This window comes from Nanorana parkeri, unplaced genomic scaffold (genome assembly GCF_000935625.1).
Source record: "Nanorana parkeri isolate BGI_ZX_2015 unplaced genomic scaffold, ASM93562v1 scaffold201, whole genome shotgun sequence".
In the NCBI taxonomy this organism is placed as follows: domain Eukaryota; kingdom Metazoa; phylum Chordata; class Amphibia; order Anura; family Dicroglossidae; genus Nanorana; species Nanorana parkeri.
The window spans coordinates 493,223-519,276 of NW_017306469.1; the positions used below are offsets into that span (position 1 = coordinate 493,223).

General features: G+C 43.2%; 1 protein-coding gene across 3 annotated transcripts in view; it reads right to left on the reverse strand.

Annotated features, from left to right (window-relative positions):
• RABGAP1L (RAB GTPase activating protein 1 like) overlaps positions 1-26,054 on the reverse strand; it is a 278,077-nt gene that overhangs the window by 238,286 nt on the left and 13,737 nt on the right. For 2 of the 3 annotated variants that reach the window (XM_018555546.1, XM_018555549.1), the window contains exons 2-6: positions 20,571-20,736; positions 17,097-17,277; positions 16,082-16,292; positions 14,493-14,667; positions 5,440-5,597 (exon numbers count right to left, since the gene is read on the reverse strand). In XM_018555546.1, the coding sequence (XP_018411048.1) occupies positions 5,440-5,597; positions 14,493-14,667; positions 16,082-16,292; positions 17,097-17,277; positions 20,571-20,693 (848 nt within the window). In that variant the 5' untranslated portion in view covers positions 20,694-20,736. Of the gene's footprint in view, positions 1-5,439; positions 5,598-14,492; positions 14,668-16,081; positions 16,293-17,096; positions 17,278-20,570; positions 20,737-26,054 lie in introns of those variants that run through there. The other variant, XM_018555548.1, reaches the window with a different exon arrangement.

Consider the following 26,054-nt stretch of genomic DNA (forward strand, 5'->3'; position numbering starts at 1 on the left):
ATGGAGATACTGTGCACAGGCACATAGAGACATGCTGGTGACACAGGGGTACACTTGGAGATACACAGGCACATAGGTGCATGCTGGTGACACAGGGGTACACATGGAGATACTGTGCACAGGCACATAGAGACATGCTGGTGACACAGGGGTACACTTGGAGATACACAGGCACATAGGTGCATGCTGGTGGCACGGGGATATGCTTGAGACATATGGAGGTTCTTCAGTGGCTGTCTCTCCTCGCTCTCTCTCCTTTTTTTGATCTCTAAACTTAGTTTGATGATACATACTGTGTTGTGTAGTTATTTTATACTGTGTATAATACTGTTTAGCATTCATAACATTCATTCATCTATTTAAATATAATGTCACTTATGGAATTTTTTTAGAGTGGCCTGGAATCTAACTCCTATTGACTTACATTATATACTGGGTTTCAATTTCCATCGGTTTCTATTTGCAACCATTCCTTCAAGAATCTAAACCTGACGTAAATTGAGGACTACCGGTACTCAACCAAAGCTCCAAGCTGGCAAGCTATCACAGCGCTCATTCCAGCCTGTACCCTCCTCCACAGCACATTGGACTCTTCCCCAGCGTCCTTACATCTATACACTGCGTATAGACGTGATGAAAAAGGCAAGCTAAGGGCAAAGGACTAGACACCAATATTGCTTGTAGGCTCTAAGCTCAGCTTTCTCCATTACTGACTTACTTGCCCGTACTGCAGCTGTAGCAACTGAAGCACCACATCGTTTAAAATAGTCCAGATATAGGAGCCACCTTCCAGGCCCACCCCTGTTATTGGTCACCAGTGGATTACACAAATTGCTGTATAAGCCTTTCGGAATGGCTACAGAGCTTTCTGGATGTGTCTGTTCTGGACATTCTCCAATCCTTGCAAAGAGCCTGCAAAGAGTATAATTACTGCCTCTACTTACAGGGAAATGGTGCTTTGGGTATATCATGGGGCACACATCTCCAGCATAGATCTTATCTCAGTTCATCATCAGTATACCAAGTGTGGTCATGGCCCATCGGATCTATATCATGCTCTTTGGGATACAAGTAAATCTTTTTGGAAACAGGTAGTGGGTTATGTGCAGTGCTATCTGGTCAGTTATATGCCCCTAGCTCTGTCCTGGGTGCTATTTGGTACACTAACTTTGCATGATTCCAGAATCCCCTCGAACTGCAGGGAATTGCTGACTATTGGTTAATTAGTGGGGGAAAAAAAACCCCCCCCCCCCCAAAAAAAAACAAAAAAAAACACCATCTTACACCACCAGTAGACGTACAGTGGGGAAAATAATTATTTGATCCCCTGAAGATTTTGTATGTTTGCCCACTTACAAAGAAATGAAGGGCCTATACTTTTTTTCATAGGTGTATTTTAAATGATAGAGACAGAAAATCAAGCAAAAGTCCAGAAAAAACACATAACACAAAAGTTATAAATTGAGTTGCAGTTCAGTGAGTAAGATAAGTATTTGATCCCCTACCAACCAACAATAATTCTGGCTCCCACACACTGGCTATGTGGTACACAGATTAGTCCTTTCAAATTTAAGAAGGTGCTCCTAACGACAACTCGTTATGTATATAAAAGACGGAATCTCTTTCTTCCATTCAAAACCTCACCACCATGGGCAAGACCAAAAAGCCGTCAAAGGACGTTAGGGACAAGATTGTAGACTTGCACAAGGCTGGAATGGGCTACAAGACTATCAGCAAGAAGCTTGGTGAGAAGGAAACAACTGTTGGAGCGCTTATTCGCAAATGGAAGGAATACAAAATAACCAAAATCGCCCTCGGTCTGGAGCTTCATGCAAGATTTCACCTCATGGGGTAAGGATGATCATTATGAGAAAAGTGAGGGATCAGCTCAGAACTACACGGGAGGAGCTTGTGAATTATCTCAAGGAAGATGGGACCACAGTCATCTAACAAACCATTGGTAACTCAAGTTATAACATTTGTATCATGGTTTTTTTTCTGGATTTTTGGTTGATATTCAGTCGCTATCATTTAAAATACACCTATTAGAAAGAAATGAAAGGTCTATAATTTTTCTAAGTGGGCAAACTTACAAAATCTGCAGGGGATCAAATCATCATTTGCCACCATCCGTATCTCTTTTGTTGATTAAACTGTTGTTTGTCTTCCAAATGCATTGGGTTAAAACTACATTTCAGAAGGAGATAGGCACAGATACATTTTTTTGATGTCTAGGAGTCTTTTATTGAATTTTATCAGTTTCCATGAAAGAAAAGCTTGTTCAATGTTTCACACTGACCTCATGTTGCACCACCAGCATGTTATCTAATGATCCTCTGATTCAATTATAACTGATTTAATAGCAGTTTCTATTTCTCTCTTCACGTTAGTCTTGGGTCCCGAGGAGCTGGACGAACGACGCTGCTGTACTACTTTATATCGGTTTGTTTAGTTGTTTGGGTGTGCCCCTTTTTTGCCGTTGATTTATGTTATTTTTTCTTTACAATATTTTTGAAATGTACACTAAAGAATGTTTGTCATTGTCTTTTTTGTTTCTCAATAAAATGTTTAAAAAAAAAAGGTCCAGATACAACTTTATTTCATAAGGGTCAGGGGACCTTCAAGTAGAGTAGCCACTGCATTTTGGGAGTCCAAAACATACCCCCTTCATCAGGGCTTAAGGAGAAAAAATCATGTATGTGGACTACAATCTCTGCAGCTTGAAAGCTGAATTGAATTGTGATGGGAGAACTTCAGGCTTCTCAGCAGCTGGTTTGGCAGCCATGTGTTCTGCATGACAGTGGCCATCTTAGTCAAGGCCTCCAGTAAGGAGAGCAGTTTGCATTTCAGTTCTCCTGATCTACTCCAGCATTTTTCAGCCACATCCTGTCTACATGTACTCTTTTTCCAGAATCACCTTCACCTCATATTTCAGAGCAGACGTTCTGATGGAGACAATGGTGGTCCATGTCTGCACAATGGCAGCTTGTAGTCTATACCAGAGGGCATATATGACAGGTTAACTACACAGAAACACAACTGGGAGGCGGTTGTCACCCTACAACAGGAAGTGCCTAAACAAGGACCCTCACTGCAAGATCAACAATTCATTTTCTAAAAAAAAAAAAGCTGCAGATTTTCAAAGTGTGGAAGCAGCTTTGGAAACTTTAGTACTTCTAGATGTTCCCTATAACAGCAAATACTTTTTGAGCTCCACTTTTAGCAGAATCTCTTACACTGGGTAAACATCAAGGACAGGGTAGCTCCAGAGGATTACAAAGAGGCACTTGCTGGTACCACAAGGTATCCAAGCTTGGCAGCATTAAACGCTGGGACGTGTTGATGAATCTGATAGGTGCACTTTAAAGAAGAATCAGTCAAAAATGTTAGAACTCCAAAATACTTTCAGGTTTATTTATAAAACTTCCACCAAGCGTACAGTTGTGCAGAAGCCGCTCGCATGGCACTAGCACCCCTAGCGTTGAAGAGTATAGGAATTTAGAAGGAGAACTATGGGGTCAGGGAACCCGGTATGTGTTCGCTCACTTCCCGGTCTACTGAGCCGACCTGTGACAGTCTCATTGTCACAGGTCGGCTAGAACTATGAGGTGAGTGAAAAGCACTTTAATATGCTCCTCAGAGCCATGTAGGTGTAATAGTGTCATGTGAACGGCATTTGCTCAGCTATAGAGTTTTCTAGAAGCTGTTTTTCTTGAGTGGGCTTACGTCTGACATTTTTATACGTCTACCATTGCTGGAGGCAAGTTCTGTGTAAAACAGAGTTACTGACTGGCTGTCTCTGCCTGAGCACCCAATCACTGCCTCACAAATATCAAGCCCACCCCTACACCCAAAAGGTGAAGGAAAGAGGACATAGGCGTGCGTAGCCTATTGCATTAGGGTGTGCACACAAAAGTACAAACACATGCGCAGTATATATTACATACATACACAGACCTTAGGGCAGTGGTTCTCAACCTGTGGGTCAGGACCCCCTCGGGGGTCGAATGACGATTTGCCAGGGGTCGCCTAGTCAGAAAAAAAAAAAAAACACCATAGGAATGCATAGCTAGATTCCTATTGGCTATTTCGCTTTGCAAAAGCCAATAGCAAACTAGCTATTGCAACCGCCCTCTGATGCTGCCAATCAGCAGAGGGGGACCTGAAGTTCGGCACGTGGAGCTGCAAACACGCCCGAGCCCATCCCTATCAGTGACAGTACTGCGGAGTATGTACCTCATACGTTATATAGCCACACACTTTAAATCCAATTCTTCTAGTTCCAGCTGCAGAGCCCGGTCCTGTCTTTGCCTATAGCAGTGGTTCTCAACTTGTGGGTCACTGTGCAAGGTGAGAGTCCTCCTCAGCCCTCTCCTAGCGCAGCAGTGTCAGTTCTCCTGCCACGCCTCCAGATGTCGCTGCAGCAGCCGCGTCATCCCTAAATTTTACCTTTGGGGGTCACCACAACTTGGCAAATGGTTACCAAGGGGTCCCGGCCCTAGAAAGGTTGAGAACCACTGCCTTAGGGAATCACAGATTCCCATCTCTTCAACTGTCCTTTACCTCTTCTAGAAAGAGGTGCAGTAACAAAGCAGGGAGCCTGGCATGTGACCACCCGCCTGCCTTCATGATTGGATGGGAAGCTGCAGCCACAATCCCTCACAGCTTCCCAGGCCCGGAGGACTGCGGCTGTTATGTGAGAAATGTAGGTGGCAAGTGCTGCTGTGCTCTGTATCACTGAGCCGATCACAGAGATCTTTATGATCTCTCCACCGGCTCAGTGACTAAAAAACACGATGCCCGCTGCTGCAGTTTCTGTGTTGCGCTCAGGGTGATGAGGGTCTGTGCCCAGGCACACCCTATGCATACGCCTATGGAAAAGGAAGACCTCTCTAGAAAATAGGTAACATTGTCAATTTAGAGTTTAATTTTTTTAAATAGCAGCAAGTGTCCGTGGCACACCTTGAAACAATTTTTACTGTTAGAAGACCTTGAAAACCTCTGCCAAGTGATGATGAAAATACGCGAGTGTAAGGGTACATAGGATGCCAGATGCCCAACTGCTATAACAGGCATCTCCAGCTATAATTAGAAGGAATCAGTGCAGTGATTGATCTACAAAATTAATGTGACTGCCATAGAGGTAGAAATAATTTTCCGCCTCCCAGTGTGGCGATAAATTTACAAGCTGCCTCACTTACACTTTTGCTTTTCTTTCTTCTGGATCAACACTATATGACTTGGGACATGAACTTGATGCACTGTTCAACTTTACTGTGTTCATCCAACCTACGTTCATATACATACTACAGTGTGTATGTCTATGACACTGACACACACACACACACCATATTTAGCTGTTTGCCTGGTGTTTCCCTTTAAAACAATATCCAGCTTTTCAGATAGCCTGGAGGAGTTTTTCTTTAAGCGTGACGTTACCTGAAATTGCCTTTGCCATCATCTTCCTTCACCTCTAGAGAGACCATGAAGGTGAACACATCGCTGTCTGGGGTGGGGAGGGTGGAATCCTTCACGTCGGACGTCTGCTTACATGACCGCTTGAAAGCTGTAAAAAAGCTGTACAGTATTCTGCTCACCTACAGAGAGATCAGAAAAAAGTACATGATTTACCTTTAAAAAAGGGACAAATTCAGTCTACAAGATACCCACCAGAACCAATGAGGGGGTTACTGAACTCCTTAAGTGTTCATTAAAAGAGAACTCGATAATAAGCGAAGTGCAATTCCTGCACTTTACAAATCTGTATTACTGTCTGAGCAGCTTTTTTATATAGGTCCATTTGCTTGCAAGAGCCATGAAGGATAAAGAAAGGTATCACAGAAAAGCTGGATTAGCCCTGTCATCTTGCTAAATTGTAGAGATGACCATACATACATACATACTACAATCTGATTGTAAAATCTCCTTTAGATCTACCAATAACTATTTAGGACATGAGACCTATATGACTGGATGCAAATAGAATACAGTAGATTGGGGTGGACAAATTCATACAGAATTCAGAAACCAGTATATCAATCCAGGAGCCAGCCGGATTTTTTTTTAAGGGCCAGCTCTTTTGGACAACAAATACAGAAAACCTGAAAAGTTAGGCACAGCTGTAATTTTTAAGGAGCATCACGATCTGGCTCCTGGGATTTATCCAGCCCTGGAATAGATAATTGTTTCTCCACCAGTTCCTCGTGAGGCTGGTAGGGGCAACAGTGGATTGATCTCCTCCCTACACGGACCATCAATGCAAGGAGGCAATATACGGTACCACTAATGTAATAGGCCACTTTTAACACGGACCACTAATGTTAGAGGACACCCCAATTTTTAATTAAAAAATTCCTTCAGCTTATTGATTATTCCAAAGTACCATGAGCTGTAGGTATTACCCCTTTTAGCAGGGGTTCTTCGAAAACCTGAACCTTATTTCAAAGGCTTCTACAGGGTAAAAAAAAGTTGTGAAAAGCTGTAACAGATTGTTTAGGTCGGTCCTCACCTTACACAGTTTTGGTCAATCTAAAAGTAAACTGTACAAAGATTATACAATCAGGTTGTGACGCTTAAAAAGAATAAAGTGTTCCTGCAAGGGCAAAGCAACACGTTCACTTTAATGCCTCTCTCCTCTCAGATTATAGCCTACTCCCATGTCACAGACCTAGGTCAGGGCTGGACAAATCCCAGGAGCCAGGTAGCCAATGATTTTTAGAATCATACCTGGCCCCCAACGTTTGAGGTTTTCTCTAGTTGTTGTCAATGAAGCTGGCTCCTATAAAACAAATCTTTCTGGCTACTGGACTGGTCAGACTGGCTCCTAAATTCTATAGCCTTTTGTCCACCTCTGCACTAGGTCAATCGCGAGGCACCAGGGCTGTCTCCATGCCTGGGTTAAAACATGTATTTTCTTCCCAACTGTTGGCTTAACAAAGTGCAGGAAGAGAAGGAAAAGTGACAATACTTTAAAGTAAACCTGTTCTGTTGCAATACAAGGACAAATCACAGATTCACTTTAACCTTTAAATAAATGTGAAACATACAAACTGGCACTGAGGATTAACTTCTCATGTGCAACCACATATCTTGTTTGTTCAATGCAGAGCAAACAGATATAAGTAGGATGACTTCTGAGCTTTGATCTCATAGCCATCAGTTGGAAGATAAGCAGAACTGTTGTGTCTGAAGGGACAAGTGTTTGTTGTGCAGTGACTGTACACCACAAACTATGTAGTCCACATTGTTTTATAATCCATGTCATTTCACATTTTATAGACATTTTCCCCTTTCCATTCTTTGTGGTGTGCATGGGGAAATTGAGCGTTTACTACAAGGTTATGGCCAGCTTGAGACTTCCCACGTCCTTATGCACTTCTCTGGAACTTCCACTTTCTAATTTGCACTCCAAACTCTTCAGAAACTCTTCAGACACGCCTCAAATATACTTTTCAGTCCATGACCTATCACCGCTTCCTTGTCCACGTTATGAAAAGGTTCACACTTTCACCTACTAAATAGCTCACCTGGTGCCTCATATATAAAGAACGATTGTGCCAAGAGAAATATGGAGGCTCTTTGTTGGTCTCTATATCTGAAAGGCTGATCTGGCTTCCGTGCTTTCTGTATCACTGATCCAAAACAAGTATCCCAAGGAACAGTTCTAAGTTTGCTCTGATTTTACTTGCTGCATGGTTGTTCTAGGTCAGTGACTAAGGAATTAAAGGAGAACTATGAGGTGAGTGCTTTTCACTCACCTCATAGTTCTAGCCGACCTGTGACAATGAGACTATCACAGGTCGGCTCAGTAGATCGGGAAGTGAGCGAACACATACCGGCGCTCGCACACTTCTCGATCCTGTCACAGCTCTCTGCTGTGACAGGGGAGTGGCTGGATTCCCCCCTCCCTCCGATCCTCCAGCACTGACTGGCGGAACGGACGGGGGAAGGGGCGGGTACAGCTGGCTCTGCCTCTAGGTAGGCAGAGCAAGCTGTCACTCACGCAGCTGGGCGGATCCAGACATAATTGTCGGGATCCGCTTCAGCTGCGGTGTCTCAGCATACCGTGAGCTGTAGCTCGCGGTATACTGTGGCGTCTCAGTATAACGCGAGCTGTAGCTCGCGGTATACTGAGCTTAGGGTGACGAGAGGACGCTAGTTTGTGTCCTCCCGTTACCCTAAGGAGAACTATGGGGAAAAGTCTGAACCCCATAGTTCTTCTTTAAGCCAAAGGCAAACATTCCGCTGACAATTTGAGCAGAGAACCAGCAATGGCTGCCAGTGTATTTCAGGTTTTCTATCATGTTGTACAGGGAGGGTCCTCTCCATTTGATCTCATACTGTTGCATGCCACGCTAAGTAGCTGTGTGCATATTCTTTATATCTTTTTCTGTGGGTCTCTGTAATATTTATTCCCGTTTACACAGAGCTATGACAGATGATGCTATATAAAATAACACCCCAGTTAAAATTCATAAGCACACTCTAAGCAGCGTTACTGTAAAATACTAGTAAAGGTCGTGTTTGTCAGGCACTCAGTCACAAAAAGAAATATCTTTCACATCTCATTTTAATGAGTGCAAAAATGTAATAAGAAAACCACAAGTATGTTAATCAAATCCCATGGCAGTTCTGTGTAACAACTTCTCAGACAGACGTGTGTTACAAAACTGTGTGCTGCAAATTTCACAAAAAACATAATTATAACTACTCGGGTAAAACATTTTCTTTAAAGATTTCCTTTAAAGTGTAAAGCTGGCCATAGTTATATTTTTTTTTCAACCTGCAGGCTGAACTACAAAAATAGAACAGATTCCTCCATCCTTGCTACACAGCATGAATGGATGAATCCCCCGCGGTGGTCTTTTTTATTCTGACAGGGGTGGGCATGCCACTCTAAGAATACCAGAACAGTGATGGCAGTAAATCAACTGCCATCACTGTTCTGGTATTCTGAGGCTTATGTCACTGTTCACTCAAATATTTTCCATCTGGCTTCTTCGATTTTCTGATCGAAGAGAGCCGGACGGAAGGGTGCAGACAGGGCCACCCACTGAACGAATTTTGGTCAGCTTATTAAAGCGGACCTTTAAACTCAAAAATCAAATTCTACCAATGCATCCCTCTATGTATGATGATTAATAATAACATAGACATGTCAGGTGTAAGATGCTGTAATTTGTAAATATTTACACTTGCAGAGCATTCACTTCCTGCTTTGAAAGGGCAAAATGACTTGTTTGCCAAAGCAATGCACACTGGGATTGACTTATCAGCAGAGCATTGCTGGGATATCTCATCTGTAATCTCAAGAGATCTCAGGGAAAGGTATTTTCCTCCCGTGAGATGATGTGCATGGTCACATGTTCTAGTCACATGTCTAGTCACATGTGCCAGAACTTCAGGAAGTAATAGGAGAGCTAGCAATCTGCCCTTAGTAAACATGTCTACTGTCAGAAGACTGGGGAAGAAAAGAGAAATGAGGTATGCAAAGAATACAAAGCCGGCAATTATCTATAAGTATGTGTTGGTGGATTGTCATTAATAAACATGTCTAACAGTTTGTTTGTTGTTATTTCAAAGAAATGGGTAAAGGTCCATTTTAAGCGTATAGGCAGCTTAACTTGACCAGAAAACTTTATTGTACATTTTCCTGTAAAGTCTATCACAGCAATTCCTTTTCTAGGTTGGCAAAACTTACTACAGCTCACCTGCAGTGTTGCCACCCTTTCCTATGCACCCAGAGGGGCACTACAAGTAACCATGCCAAAGCACAGTGTGCTGGCACATTCTGCAGTAGTCACCATGGTAAAACTGTGATGTTCGTTTGCAGCTGGAGTGTGTGCACATTCACAGGAAGTGCATACAACAAGACTACAGGATGTGTATAGCACAGAGAGAGAAAACATTAACAATGTAAAGGGGAAACTGCATTTTTTTAAGTAATGCAATCCTGTTTTACTTAAAGTGTTCTACAAAGCATTAATTTTTGAGACAAGCAAACGCCACTGCTACTGCTAAGAACCCAGGTGCCCTCCACATGCTCACCAGCAACCTGAGCTTTGTCCAGACTTGCAAAAAGTCTGATGTACTGTATTTGTGCTTTGATTTTAAATAAATCTCCCAATATTGCACTTGCTAGACCAGGGGTGGGCAACTCTGGTGGGTATATATGGCGGGTATATATGGAGGGTATATATGGGGACTTTCAGGTGCACTTTATACTTACACTGAGTGGCCAGATTATTATGACCACCCCATCAGTACTTCGTTGGGCCGCCTCGTGACTCCACGAGATGTTGAAAGGTGATGCGAGGAATCTGACACTGCACTGTTGCCCTTCTGTTGTCTTGTACCAGTCTTGCCAGTCTCCGTTCTGCCCTAACATTGACTAGTCGCTGACGGCCACAATTCACACGCTCAGACCCAGATTTTTGGCTGACAGTCCAGTCTTTAAACACTTTAACAACAGCTGCTTGTGAACATTTAACGAATTGTGCCGTTTTGCTGCTACTCGCTCCATGGCTCCGAGCGCCAACAATCATCCCACGTTCAAAGGCTGTTAAATCGCGTTGTTTACCCATATCTTCAGAAACAAATCACTTCTACTGTCGTGGTAAACAACCTGCTTCCCTATTTATAATGGTCTGGCCCTCTAGCAACTTCAGTGCGAAATTATAGCTAATTTGCCTACAAACGTCAGGTGGTCATAATAATCTGGCCACTCAGTGTATAGTTACTATAGATTTTTTTTTTTTTTTATTTCAATTACATATATTTTTTTGAAAGCGGAAGTAAACCGATCTGCGACGGGTGAGATTTTTGCCATAATGTGCAAGTATGCGCAGCACAGCATACCTGCCCATTTTGGCACACTTACCTTACAAGTGTGTCCTTCTCCAGCCCTATTGGATCCATCCCCCACTGCTGCCATCGCCATGGTCACTTTCAGGTTCTGTGCAATTCCTCTTTGGTCATTGGGTGGTCACTGAGGTAACTCCTGCACATGTGCACAGGAGTTGCATCCACCCTGGCACCTGGCCAATCTCTATGATGCCGTGAATAAGCTGAGTGTACACACTGCATTGCGCGTGTGCCACACAATGTACCCCCAAAAAAAATAGCTGGGGGAAAATGTAGAATCTTTTTTTCTTCTGCCAAAAATCGCCATCTCCCAGCAATTTGTTTATTTTCACACTTTACTTCCACTTTCAAATAAGTGAGAAATAGATAATCCGCGCTTCTGGAAAGGAGACTAAATTGGAAATGTATAATAAATTAAGACCTAAAGCAGCTCTAAAAAGAGGATAGAAGAATCCTATCAACAGTCGAGAAAAATATATATCAAAGCGCTAAAGGTATAACTAATATGAAACTTAGTACGATCAAGTGATATAGTGAAATTAGGGTTTAGGTGGTCTAGCCCTAAACCAAGTGATATGTCTTACATAGGATCATAAAATAAAAAATAAAATTAATAGTTCAATTGTGCTGTGGAAAAACAAAAAATGATTGGGACAAATAAAAAATTTCAACCACTGTGTAAAGACCTCAAATATATAACAATATATAAACGATCCGTGCAAAAAATATATATAAAAAAATTGGGATAAAATGTTCAACGAAAAATAAACGTAAAAAACGTGTACAAAGGAAGTTGTTAATGATATATATTGATGGTGATATATATTTCGTAGCGGTGGTCCGACAGCCCCTCTTGGGTGGGTACTCACCAAATGGAGTTGGATCGAAGGCTTTTAGTTAGTGACACTTGAGCCTGCAATCGTGCTTTCAAACTTGGACCCAGTTGTTTTTACTCTCAGTCCCTGCAAGGTGAGTGTTTGGTTTTTCTTCCTTGTAGCGCTGGCTGTATCCCAGAAGTGAAGCTGGATCGTCTCAGGCGCAGTGTCAACGAAACTCCTTGCCGTGGTCCTTTTGGAATGTCCGTGTGGACTCCAATACGTTGGCAGGACCACTCTGGAACCTCTTGTTCTTACAGATAGCAGAGGCCTATGGAGTGCAGTAGCAGTCTGGCAGGTTAGAAAATCTTGTTTCTGCTATTTTGCTCAGCTGCACAATAGTTTGCAGGTTACCTCGGAGGTAACCTGCAAACTATTGCACTTGGTTTAGGGCTAGACTGCCTAAACCCTAATTTCACTATATCACTTGATCGTACTAAGTTTCATATTAGTTATACCTTTAGCGCTTTGATATATATTTTTCCCCACTTTCAAATAAACCTGTTGCTTTGCTCTTTGTGGCCAAAGCATATGCTCACTGTAGGGACTTTCTCATGCCATAGAGCATGCTGGTATGCATTTGTAAGTTGCATTGCAATGCGTTTTGCACATTTGTTGCGGTGTGTTTTTTAAACCTTTTTATTTTACTTGATATTACAATGCATTGAACTGCGCTGTGTTGCATAACATTGTATCAGAACGCACTGTGCCAAAAGGGAATATGTTGGTTTTTTTTTCAATGTATACCATCGTGGCACGTTGCTGTGAGTTGAAACGTTAGAACATAAAGCAATTTGCCTTAATCTTTCGTTTGGACTGCGTTGGTGCCCAAAACATCCCAATGCTGCTGGTGTAAACGAGCCCTTTAATACTGTGAATTGTGTGAACTGGAGTCTAAAATACTGCAATATGTTTATGATGATAGAGAAGGTGTTTCGATATTCTGATCATCTAAGTCATATTTTCAAATATTTTAAACCCCTCATGACTAGTGCCAATTCTATGTGACCAGGGCAATTTCTATGTGACCTGTTTTGCTAGGGACTGATTTTGCTTTCTTTCGGTAGCAAATGCTTAGAAAAATAATATTTTTATATTTTAACATTTTATGTTTATTGTTTCGGGGGAAAAAAGAGAAAAATTTGAAAAATGAAAACGGTTCAATTTTGTCAACAAAAGTGTGCAACAAGTCACATTTGTTTCCCTAAACAGTTCTCAGAATATTCTCCTGTTTGCACTGAGTAACCACTCACTGCCTTCACTATGTAGATCGAGGTGAGCAACTCCAGCCCTCCGGCTGTGCTTTAACTACAAATCCCAGCATATTTCTGCCTCTGGGAGTCATGTCTCTAACTGTAAGTCTTGCAATGCCTTATGGGACTTCCACAGCAGCTGGTGGTCCAGAGCTGCCCACCCCTAATGTAGATATTTGTTTCCATGAATGATGTCCTGTGCTGAGGGAATGTTAATCTATCTTACCTCTTTAATGGGAAGCAGCTGACACTGACAGGTTTAGACCCACAAATAAATGGGAACCAATCAAAGTAGTCCCTGATCATCTGATCATCATGTCAGATTAACGTCTGATCACATGCAGGCTGGAGGCTTCATTCACAAAACACACACACACACAGGTTACATCTCCAACCTTGTCTCAAAGTATCACCCTAACCGTTATCTCCGCTCCTCCCAAGACCTTCTGCTCTCTAGCTCCCTGGTCAACTCCTCCCATGCTCGCCTTCAGGACTTCTCTAAAGTGTCTCCCATTCTTTGGAACTCCTTACCTCAACCTGTCCGTCTATCTCCCACCTTGACTGCTTTTAGGCGATCACTAAAGACTCATCTCTTCAGGGAAGCCTATCCCACCTCAAACTAACCACTGAACTATCTCTTTCTCAAACAATTCATGCGCACACAGCTACCTCCTCATGTATCACTTTCCCCTGCCTCTTAGATTGTAAGCTCTCACGGGCAGGGCCCTCCTTACCATTGTGTCTTGAATTGTATTGTAATTGTCTTCCCTATGTTGTAAAGCGCTGCACAAACTCTTGGCACTATATAAATCCTGTATAATAATATATATAGTTTTTTTTTTACCATATCTCAGTTGCCTCAGTAGGACTTCCAGACTCTCTAGGACTCACTAGGACTTCCAGACTCTCTAGGACTCCCAGAAGAGGGCAGGGCTAGGACTCCCAGAAGAGGGCAGGGCTAGGACTCCCAGAAGAGGGCAGGAGGAGAATGGTTGAAACTCCCAGAAAACTGTAACGTATATGTAAGGAAGGAGAGGGCTGTGCTAGAGAACGTACTAGCCAATTTGTCTAGCAAGTTTAAAGGTACATTGCTTGTGAATAACAAAATAAAATGATTTATAAAAAATCAAAAACACTGCAAGTAAGCATTTAAAATACTTGATTTGTATGTACATTTACCTGCAATATTTTAGTTAGTCACAGGGTCTTTTTAGGCCACAGCTAGTATTTATGAATTAGTCTGGCTATACTGGATTGAACCAGATCAGAGCCATTGTTACTGTAAGCAGCGTTTTGAGGCCACATAAGTGGCTGCTTTTTTAATCAGGCTCGTCATCTGGTAATAACTGTTGGTAAATATAGAATTTATATTTAATATCCACAGAAGTAAAACAAATATCAATACAATGATATCTTTAAACAAATAATGTGTTAATATATAATCCATGTTAAATAACCTTGTCAATAAGAAGTGTAAACATCAGAGAAGTGAAGCACTCACCGCCTCTTTGATCTCACAACTGAACACATGGATGTGAAAGTCATCGGAGTCAGGTTCTCTGGATGTGAACGCGAAGCAGTCACATTCTGATGTCCCGTCTCGTCCTCGCACACAGAACAAAACTTTGTAGATTGGGAATGATGCGATTTCTGAATTGGAGGATTGGTCCATTATTCTGCAACAAAATGAAAAATCATTAAGTTGTGCAAAGCTTTTTTGAGTATGGGATTTCCTTTCCTATCACCATCCCTTCTGTCCACATAACCACAGACCTTAGATACATGCCAGGAGCACATCGCACTGAACATGCTTAGCCAGGAGCCGTATGTTCATGTTTGTTTTCTATAAAGCCATGCATGCACCAAGCACTGCCACTCAGAATAATGGCCATGTAAACACCACACAGTGCCTGGCTGTGACGGTTTAAAGGGTCAGTGTACTGCAGCTACACCTAGCCATACACTGTTAGAATTTCAGCCAATATGCAACAATTGGTGTGGGTTTCCCTGCTGGCTCGACAAAAGGTTGTTGAAGGAGCCAAGCTGAAAATTGTCAGCCGAACAGCTGCAGTCACTGTTTGGGTATTCTGACAGCAGCAGGCGCCCACGGTCAGAATTCAATTGCCACAGCGTGAGATTTATCCAACCATGCCATTTAGATTTCTTTTTTGCAGGCTGAACGAATAAAGTCAAATAGCATACGGCCAGCTTTTTTGCTGCATTCAACTCACCAAGGTAATCTGCAGGACAGCAGAAATGATACTGCACACAAGTACAGCAATAATTTAAAGATTCTACAGATATAACATGATCATCCGAATGATCAAATAGTTCCTCCAGTCACTGGGGAAGCTAGACATTCTGTCACCCGGGGCAAAGGCTGAGTTGCTCCCCCCACCCCAAGGGAGAAGTTCTCCATTCACACAACCAGTGGCGCCGCTCCTAAAGCAGCACGCAGGGCACATGCCCCGCCCCCCCCAGCTTTGGCCCTGCCTCCAATGGCTACCTTGTTATTAGGCCCTTGGTCAGCATCCTTACTACATGTTGAGATAAAAATCAATTAACTACCCAGACAGTCTAGTGTTTTCATCTTGTCTGAGCTGGTTTTCCTTGACACGGAGATAAACAGTAATGCGCAATCACTGTGCAACACTACTAAACAGGTAGCACAGCTAATTACATGTGATTGGACTTCCTAAAATTAATTATAGGGAGAAGCAAGCTAAAAACATTGAGGGATTAGGTTGCATAATGAAAACCAAAGAGGGGAATTAATCAAAACTGAAACAAACAGAATATGGAGCAGTTGCCCATAGCAACCGTTCAACTTCTCTCTGTTTAGTTAAGCTTTGACAATGAAAGAGATAGGCTGATTGGTTGCTCCAGATTCTGTCTGCTCCAGTTTTGATAAATTCGCCTCCTTGTGGCTAAATAAAATAAAATGGCAGTAAAGAGAAACAAATAAGAAGGAACCTGACCGGTCAGTAAAGGGCACCAATTCAGGTCTAGCTCTAGTTCCCAGCTTCATCCTATTAGGCAGACCCCATTGTGTGTCCATGTCCTTAGCAGAGAACTCCGCGCTGCGCTCACCTGACAGAACCCTCAGGAACATTGGGGACATAGAGAGTGACAGTGACAGCAGAGGAACAATGCGCTCTCATTGAAGCCATAGCTCGAATGGCCTCCGTCTCACTGCGTGGAGCCGAAACCTTCATGTGGCCTAAATAGGACAGCTTGTGAAAGGAGACGCTTTCCTCTTCTGGGGGGTTTGTTGACGTGCTGCCATTCTGCGCTGGAACCTCTGAAATAATAATACGTTCAGTTACATCAAGATTAGGCAGGCTGTGTAAACCAATAAATCACCTCTGACTAAATAAATAATAAAAAAGAGGAAAACGTGGCAATTTCACTGATGTCACCCTCCTTTCCATAGTCAGGGGTTCTATTAGTGCCAACAACTTCAAATGAATATGTTTACATTTAAAATCTACACTTAAGGAAGCAGTCAGTGTCCACATAAGTAAACATATAGAAACAAGCGTTCAACATGGCGTTATGCTTATTGAAAGCCTGATGTAATTCTATGGGCCGGCGCAGTGGTGTCCCTAGTCTTTTTGCCGCCTGAGGCGTGGGGGGGTGCACACAATCAGAGCAGAGGGAGGTGGGTAGAGGAGACAGAGCTGCTAGACATGAGTGACGCCGCCCTCTGCAGGCTCTGCATCACTCCGCCCGCCTATTAGCAACCTGGGGTGCTCCGGACGGCGTCCCGCCCAGCTTCTGGCAATCAATGGCGCCAAAGAGTCCCAGGTTGCTAAGAGCTGGGTGGGGAGATGTGTATGGCCCGTACACATCTCCTCATTTGGCTCTCAGCAACCTGAGACACACTGGCTGGAAAGCGGGCAGCAGGCACACTGCAAACATTGTGCAGTAGAGCATCCATGCTGCTCTGCCTGCTGCAGCCCCCCCTACATGACCCGAAGAGATTCCGCAATGGCCTCAGACTGCCTCATTAAAGTGAAGGCCCTGGGCCTGCCGAATGTAAACAGAGTCCTACTAGGGCTGTGCACTGTATTTTTTGGTGCAATATGTATACATTAGGACTGACCTGTATTGTTGGGGTCCAAGACTAATGTTAGTGGGGGATTTCTGGCACTGAAAGTAGAGGACGCCGCACTCATCTCAGCAGGGTCGTCACCAGTGTGTGAGCTGAGATTCTGCTTCTTTTCTGAATCTCTGAGAATTTCTTCCATTGCTTTCTCCAGCTGTTCATCTCCATTTGACATTATCTGAAAACAAATAGCATGAGTACCAACGTTTGTGACCTCAAACTAAACGTACAGATATACAAAGCACACAGAACTTTATCCATCAAACCAAAGAGCTACGCATGGAGTGCACCAAATCCCAGCAGCCAATACCCTTAAAGTGGAACTTTATCCATCAAACCAAAGAGCTACGCATGGAGTGCACCAAATCCCAGCAGCCAATACCCTTAAAGTGGACCTAGTACGCAGCCCCCGTCCTTCTCTATGTGGCTACACGGACGTACGCCCCCCTACGCTCACCTCAACTGCAGGTCCGTAGGGGTGCGGGTTTTCTGGCCGGGACGCATACAGGATCCATTCCGGCGGCGTATGAATACGTTCACCCGCACCCCTAAGGACGTGCAGGGCGGGCCAGCGTTGGGGTGCGTACGGCCGTGTGGCCCCATAGAGAAGGACGGGGGCTGCGTACTAATCACACGCAGCACCTGTCCTTCCCGGCAGCTGCTTGGTACGGCCCCGCATGCAGCACGGAGCTGTACGCGCAGGCCGATTCGTGTGTGTATGGGGCCTAAAGGTCCACTTTAAGTAGTTTTAAACTCTCAAACATTTGTTTAGTAATGATTCCAGATCAAACAAATGTACATGGTCCAGCAAAGTATTTCTATACAATTAAGCCCAAGAGCTTACAGTCATCAAGGGGAATTTATCAAAGCTGGAGCAGACAAAATCTGGGGCAGCTGTGCACAGCAACCAATCAGCCTCTGTCTTTCATTTTCATATCTTAACTGAACAAACTGAAGAGAGAAGCTGATTGGTTGCTGTGCACAGCTGCTCCAGATTTTGTCTGCTCCAGTTCTGATAAATTCCCCCCCATTGTGTTTGTGCACAGCTGGTTCCAACGCTCTCAGCTCTTTTCCTGAACATCCTGTCTAGTATAAGATCACAAGGGATAGCACAGTCTCCAGCTGCCGTCCACCTACTAGATTAGACAAGGAAAGAGGGGAGAGTGGGGAACAGGGGGGTGCCTTGGTCTACCTGTGTGTTTGTGGTAACGCACACAGCTTACTAGCACACACAAGGGTGACTCCACAGGACACTGAATAGGAAAGGAGCCACCCTAAAGGACATCAGGGCCAGTGCTCATGGGACCAGCTGCTTCTCCAGGAAATAAAACTTTTAAACATTAAGAAGCAGCCTCCATTGTACGTGATTTTATCAGCATTTGAAATAGTGATATTAAAGCAAAATGGTTTTAAAGCTATCTAAATCCAAGAACAAGAAGAAAGATGTAATATATTGAAGCTTACCTTTCCTTAGATGTGGTGGCTGCATTAGTTTTCTTTTTATGGCTAAGTTTAGTTTCAGAAAGAATACTACATGTCCTAGTAGATTCCTATGCACTGAACTGAATCCCCATAAATGTTATCAGCTTTTCCAGCTATGTCATCAGCTTTTCCAGCTATCTTCTGTAAACTACAGAACCCCTGTCCTCTATGTATTGGGCAAGATGAGGTGCTTGTAGTCTAAATCGGGAGAGCTCATTCTATAGATACAGTTCTGTGAGTGCATGTTGTCACTCTAGGACAGGAAGTGTGTTAGTGGCAGAATCACCAGATGAGAAAAAAGAAAACAACAACAAAAAAAGAAGAAAATACTGTAGAAAAGGAATTAAGACACCACTTGTGAAATATGTATATAACATATCTCCATTTTATTTTGCAAACTTGGCCAACTATGTTGGTGAAAACAAATTTACTTTAAGGGCCCGTTCACACCATCCAGTCCGCTCATGTCACAGTTCGGTGACATGAACGCACTAAATTGCATAATAAAAAGCCCCCCGTGTCCTGGGGTGTGAGGGGCATGGCGGTGCCATTTAAATGAATGTGAGATCACCTACACCGGAAGACGTGGTACAGCAATGCCCAGCGTTCCAGTGCGGTGCGATCTCAAAAAAAACGTGGATGCACGTTTTTTGGGATGACATCACACTAGAACGCCGAGCATTGCTGTAGCATGCATTCTGGTGCTGGCAATCACACAGGGCGGGAGGAGTTTCTGCGGTGCCATTACAATGAATGCCACCACTACGCCCCCTCCCAACCCAGAACGCGGGGAGGCCTTTGATTATGCAATCCAGTGCGTTCATGTCACAGAATGTACTGGATGGTGTGAACGGGCCCTTATAGCGTTCTCATACCTCTAACCATTATCCCCGGATACAGAGAGTTGGGTTCCTGTGGATAGTCATTCACAACGTTCCAGAAAACTAAGCATCCATTACTAGAGAAGATCTACGGCCACAGACAGCAATACATTTTTACATTCTAAACCAGGGGTAACCAACCTCCGGCCCTCCAAACTTGTAAAACTGCAAATCCCATTAGGTCTCATTCACATGGGCGTGTATATGCATACGGCATCCACACCCCTGCACAGACCTGCTCCCAGGAGGGACAGATGCTACGTGTAACTGTGTGCAGCCACCTGTACCTACCTATGGGAGGATGCAGCTGCATGTCTTCCCGAACCTACACATTCATGCAGGTCCAGGTTGGTGTATAGCCACCTGCCGCCGTGTCCTCCCATAGGGAGCTACAGGCGGCTACAGGCAGCTGCACGCAGCAACTTTTCTTTACCAGGAGTGGGTTTCTACAGGGGTGTGCATGCTACATGGATATGCACACCTGTGTGAATGAGCCCTTTGGGATTGCAAATCTCTAGCAGCCACAGGCTTGACTTCCAGAGGTAGGTGTATAATGCTCTACTAAAAATTTGTTTGTTTTATTGTTGCCTGTGTGTGCACTCATTGTCCTAATTTCCCCTTAGTTCCTCTTCTGAATCTGTCTAATAGGAAATGGGGAGAAATAAGCTAGGCTTTGATTCAATTATTAACCTCTTGCCGTCCGCCCGTAGTAAAAAAACGGACGGACGGCACTGCAGCATCTGCGGGTTGCCGTCTCCAGACGGCAATTTTTTTCTGCTCGCGCGCGCCCCCTAGCGGGCACGCACGGGCAGAAAAGACCCGCTAAATGCACACACCCGTTACCGGGTGTTTCACATATAGGCGATCGGCGGGACCTTAATATAGTAAAAAAATAAAACCCCCAGTGGTGAATAAATACCACCAAAAGAAAGCTCTATCTGTCCCCAAAAAAGGGTATAAAATTCATTTCAGTACAGCGCTGCATGACGGAATAAATGTCAGTCAAAGTACCGCAGCGCTGAATACTGAAAAATGGCCTGGATGGGAAGGGGGTTTAACACCGCGGATGTCAACTGGTTAAAGTATTTTGCATCATGACAGGTCGAACCTTGAGCTGTGGCTTGTCATCCAAGTTTGAGGAACCATCAACTAGTACAAAGTCTTCACTGTTTAGTGTTGGTGGGAAATCTGCTGAGATGCTGGAATTCTGTAGAGCGGACTTGTCATCCATTGCTGTTATGCTGCACGATAATATTGACCCAAAGCTTGACCATCTGTGAAAAAATCAGCACATAGTTACATAGTATTTGAGGTTGAATAAAGACATTAGTCCATCAAGTCCAACCTATTAAATGCTTTGTTACTTAGGTTTTGAGATAGCATGACGTCATATGTAGTCCATATAGCCCAGTGCTGGACAAATCCCAAGAGCAAGGTAGCCAATGCTCCTTAACAGCTGGTGCCCAACTTTTAAGGCTTTTTCTAATTGCTGTCAATGGATCTGGCTCCTAAAAAACAAAACAACCTGCTGGCTACTGGTATGGACAGACTGGCTCCTGAATTCTATAATAATTTGTCACCCCTGTTATTAACTTTATGATATTTAGGCTTCGTGTTTGGAATTTCCCATACAGTCTGGGATGGGCATAAAGTTCGTGCTGCGGCATGCGGGTCCAACAATACAAAGGGGATACAGGTGGTCAGAAAAGAGGGGTGCCCTTTCTTTTATGGCAGATCTCCCTCTGGGCCCACTTGTAGAAAGACTACAAAGTAAGCCATTATTGTCTAAAATAAAAGTAGAGCAAAAGAGCAAAATCCACAACTGAAATACATATAGGTCAACAGTTTCACCTGACATATCTGCAATCATTCTTGTGTTTCACACACCCCTGTCACACTATACCTACACAGGTATAATGTCTCACCTTCCTGTCTCACCTTTCTGAATGACAATTGCTAAACACACATACACTGTGTTCCTTATGCCCTGTTGGACCATATACAAATCTCTGCTTGCAGCCAGCGATGACTGAAACATGTTAGGGTGACAACACTATGCAATTCAATAGTACCTAATTCACTTACAGTAATACTACCGCCATTAGCAGATTGAGCTGTGATGTACATATCTTTGCTATTTCGTATAAAAGATAGCATTTATGCCTTTTGAATGCTGTATTGTATCTAAACCTTATTGTCAATGTTTTTCACTTAATTTCAATAAATACTATTATGGAAAAAAAAATAGAATTTAGGTAATTATACCGCCATACTATTATACTAGAGCCTCGTTTACCAATATCCCAGTCCATTGTGCCATCGTACAATCAGCTTCTCTCTTTTATACCAGACCTTCACACACACAAAAAAAAAATCTCATAACCCCATTTATTTAGTTAAGTTAATGCATGCAACCTACTGATGAAACACGCAAATGTGCACTTGCTTTATTACATGGTATAGACTGCTAGCTTGCTCTATCCCCTGCTCTACCACTCCAATGGATGAAGCCAGTGCCATGTTGCAATCTTCTCCATGTTTCATTCCCTACTGTGCCTTCTCCCCTCTATGGAAATCCTTTGAAATCACAGAACAGTAAAGCCTACCCTGCAGGGGGGTATCATAGACCCTATGCTGGAGATCTATGCTGTTGTCATCTTGGCATATGCGCTGGTTACATCCTGACATGTAAGGCTGGCGAGAATGTGCGGCAATCTGCACAGGGGGAAATAAAATTACTGGAAGGGGAAAAACAGAATAACTTAGGAACGAAAAGGCTTTTGCAGATGGGGATGATGGATACAACAGTATGTGCATTATGATATTTCAATGAGGACAACTTGCAATGATGACTTTACTTCGGCTTTAATATTAGAAAATAAATATTTGATTGGCTGCTGCAGGACAACTAGGATGGAAGGTTTTCCTCAACATATTGCATTTACATTAGATTAAAAGAGAAGTAATGCCCAACCTTTTTTTTGGGCTAGACTTCTCTGCTGGGTCACATGAGTAAAGTTAGTTTAAAGAAGAACTCCAGGCAGAATTATTCCTAAGTTCCATACATCTGTTGTCACTTACACCATATCCTTTCATATATGCGGTGTACACTTTATTAGAATTCACTTTGAATCTCTCCCACTTATTGCTGAGTTCCTATTTCCTTGTCTAGAGGAGTCTGAATGCCTCCACTGCCTCCACTGACACGCTCTCCGAGTTTGCTCACATTTCATCACATTTGACTCTGAAAGCATAAAGGGATTTAAGCTGATATGGTTCATATCACAACTTTTCCAAGCAAACAGCTCCTGTCCAAACAGCAGTTGCGATTGAACAATGCCAGAGACAACAATGAAGCCTATAAAGCCCAACTCCACCTCTCTGAAAAATGTGATACTGTAAGGCAGGGCAGTGAAGTCATCAACACTGAGACTGTATCTAGTTCCTCAAGTGGAGCTCTTGAACTATGTATCGTGAATAAGAGGAAATTGATAAGCTTTGCATGTTGACAATAATGAAACACTGTCAGCTAAAACCTTGATTATTTTTGCATTTAGAGAGCTATCTGTTTGATGGTTGGAGGCAATTTCCCTCCATTTCCTTTTACAGTGACACCCAGAATATTAGTGAGAGCTGAACTTCCTGTTTCCTGTCTCGGAGGACTGCTAGTACAACATTACATGCTGTATGACTTCTGACAGGCCTAGCACACGTTGTAGGACCAGAGAAATTCACTTTTGCATTACTACTGGCTACTAATCTGCCACTGACCACGAATGCCAGGGGCATTTTAAATAACACTGCCATTGATCATTAATGCTGAGAGTGGTTTAAATAGCACTGCCAGGGACCACCAATGAGGGGTTTATTATTGTGGTCATTGACACAAATCGGGGGGGTTTGAGGGTTGATATTGCAGCCACTGGCACCAATGCTGGGGGGATTATTATTATGCTCTTTGAGACTAACGCTGGGGGTTACTAATTAATTCACTGACATCAATTTTTGAGTTACTATTAGTGCCACTAATACCATTTCTGGGGGTGATTTTTGTGGTCACGGACACCAATGCTGGGCGGTTATAAATATGGTCACCGACACCAATGATAGGGGTTGTTATTATTGTGGTCACTGACGCCAGTGCCGGGGGGTTATTTTTGTGGTCACTGGCACTAGTCCTGGGGGTTATAAATATGGTTAATGACACCAATGCTGGGGGTTGTAATTGTGGTCTCAGGCGCCAATGCTGGGGGTTATTGATATGGTCACTGATGCTATTAAAGAGAGTTAATAATGCATTCACTGACGTCAATGCTGGGAGCTATTATTACTGCCACCAACACCAACGATGGGGATTATTTTACTTTCTCCTTTGTGTGTTAGGGTAAAAAATACAGCACGATAGGAATTTTTGGCCGTTGAGGATGAGGCCACTGAGGCCGCATTACAGAACGCTGCATTGAGTTAGACCACCCAATCAAAAATGGTCCGTCTATCGCATTGCACTGCTCTTCAACAAATGTAAATGAGCTGCTACTGTGTGGCCCTCTATAACTTTCAAGTTGACCACCACCACTATATATGCAGGTTGCTCCTAAATCCGTACACTTCTCAGATCTTCTTCTGTCTAGATATATTTTTAGGACTAGAGCCTTCATGATCGGAATGGAACAAATGGCTAAACAGGAAACAGGAAGTTAATTAGATGGTGTTTTCTAATACCTGGCAGAGGAAGCGCTCACAAAAATAGCAGAGAAATAAGCGCTGCTTTCCTTTACTAAGAAAAAAAAAGTAGAAATATTCTGTTAAAGCTTCGATAGTCAACAAGAGTGTGTCATATCTATAACCACACGAGAAATGTATAATTTATTATAGTGTGTGTATGTATACCTGATCCTGGAAGCCTTTTTTTTTCATTTTGACGAAACAAAAAATGAACAAATGCAAATTTTAATAATTTGCATGTCAAACAATAAAACGGATTAGGGTTAAAGTAAAACCCTACTCCAGGCAGAAGAACCCCCTCCCATCCACCACCCCCTGCACTGCAAGGGTTTAGTGCCACTTTGGTTTTTTTAAGAAACCGGGATAATACTTACCTTATTCCTCGCTGACCAGTCCCCTGTTGCTTCTTCTCTAAGGGCTTGTTCACACCAAATGCACACCAGATCTGCATGAGTTTCTGCACACGCAGTGCAGTGTTTTGCCGTGTTTTTGCCACATTCCAAGCCGTTTTTACCTAAAATGGGCTTTCAGTGCGTTCCAGGCCGTTTGCATGTGTTTTTGATGGGTTTGCATGTGTTTCAAAGCAGGTAAAATAGGGCTTGCTGCAGTTGTTTTACATGCTCTGGAACTGAACGCTGCGGTGTGAACTAGAACCCAAAATACCATTGGAATACATTGGACACAGTTTTGGTCCGTTCTGTAACTGCTCTGCTCCTGGAATGCGCTTGGTGTGAACTAGCCCTAAGATGCTCTGGACGACAGTTGCACTCTGATGTCATCAAGTACAATGCAGGACTAATTGCCCTGCATTAGTGATGTTCAGATACCAAGTATCGTACTCGATACAAGTATATGTACACATACTTTTCCAGCTCCAGGACTAGACTAGAGAAAAATTAAAAATTTAGGAGGCAGCTGTCATTTTTACGGAGCATACAGCGCTCCTGGGTACAAAACGTAACGCTCCGGTAGCCAGAAAACAGCTGACGCCATCAAGTACAATGCCCATAGCCCTGCATTATATGGGTGAACACTGAGGGACAGTCCACAAGCCAGAGCGTATGGAAGCTAGGTGAACGCCTACTGTTGATGTAGCAGGGATCAGGTGGGTAAACCTACTTTTCCCCATTACCCTAGACCTAAATGTGCAATTTTTTTCACCCAAAGATAGACTTTAAAGCGAAAGTGAAGTGGTTAATAAATTAAAGAAAAAAAATACTTCGGAGGCGTTTGCCATAATATGCACAGCATATAAGCACATTACGTCCAACTTACCTTTTAAGAGATCCCCCTCTAGCGCTGCTCTATCTACTTTCCCCTCTGCTGCTCTCCCAGTCCTCCTAGTCTTCTTCCAGCTTAAGCATCTTCGATCTCTTGATTGGCTGGGCTGGCATGATGTAACTCCAGCACATGCATACGGAAGTTACTTAATTTTGGCATACCCCCTTGCCGAGTCTGTACACTGAGTTACGCATGCGCGACTCAGTGCACAGTAAGAAAAAAAAAAAAATCACCAGCTGGCAGGTAGGAGCTTTTTCTGGCAGATGATACTTAGTCACCTGCCTGTCTGCAATATTTTGTTTTAAACACACTTTACTTCCTCTTTTTAGTAGACCCTACTACAAAGGGTGTGCCACTAGCACAGATGAGATGCCCATTGACAGATGGCTGACCCCATACAATGCCCCAAGGATCACAATTACTTTCGTATTATCAGTACAACATCATAAGACTCTACTCACTTCTGCTCTAGAGAAAATCAAATCAAATTATGACTTCTCTAGCATAAACATGACCATCACTTCTTAACTTTTACAGGAGATGTACAACACTGAAAACAGTGTATAGATAGGGAATAAAGCAAACC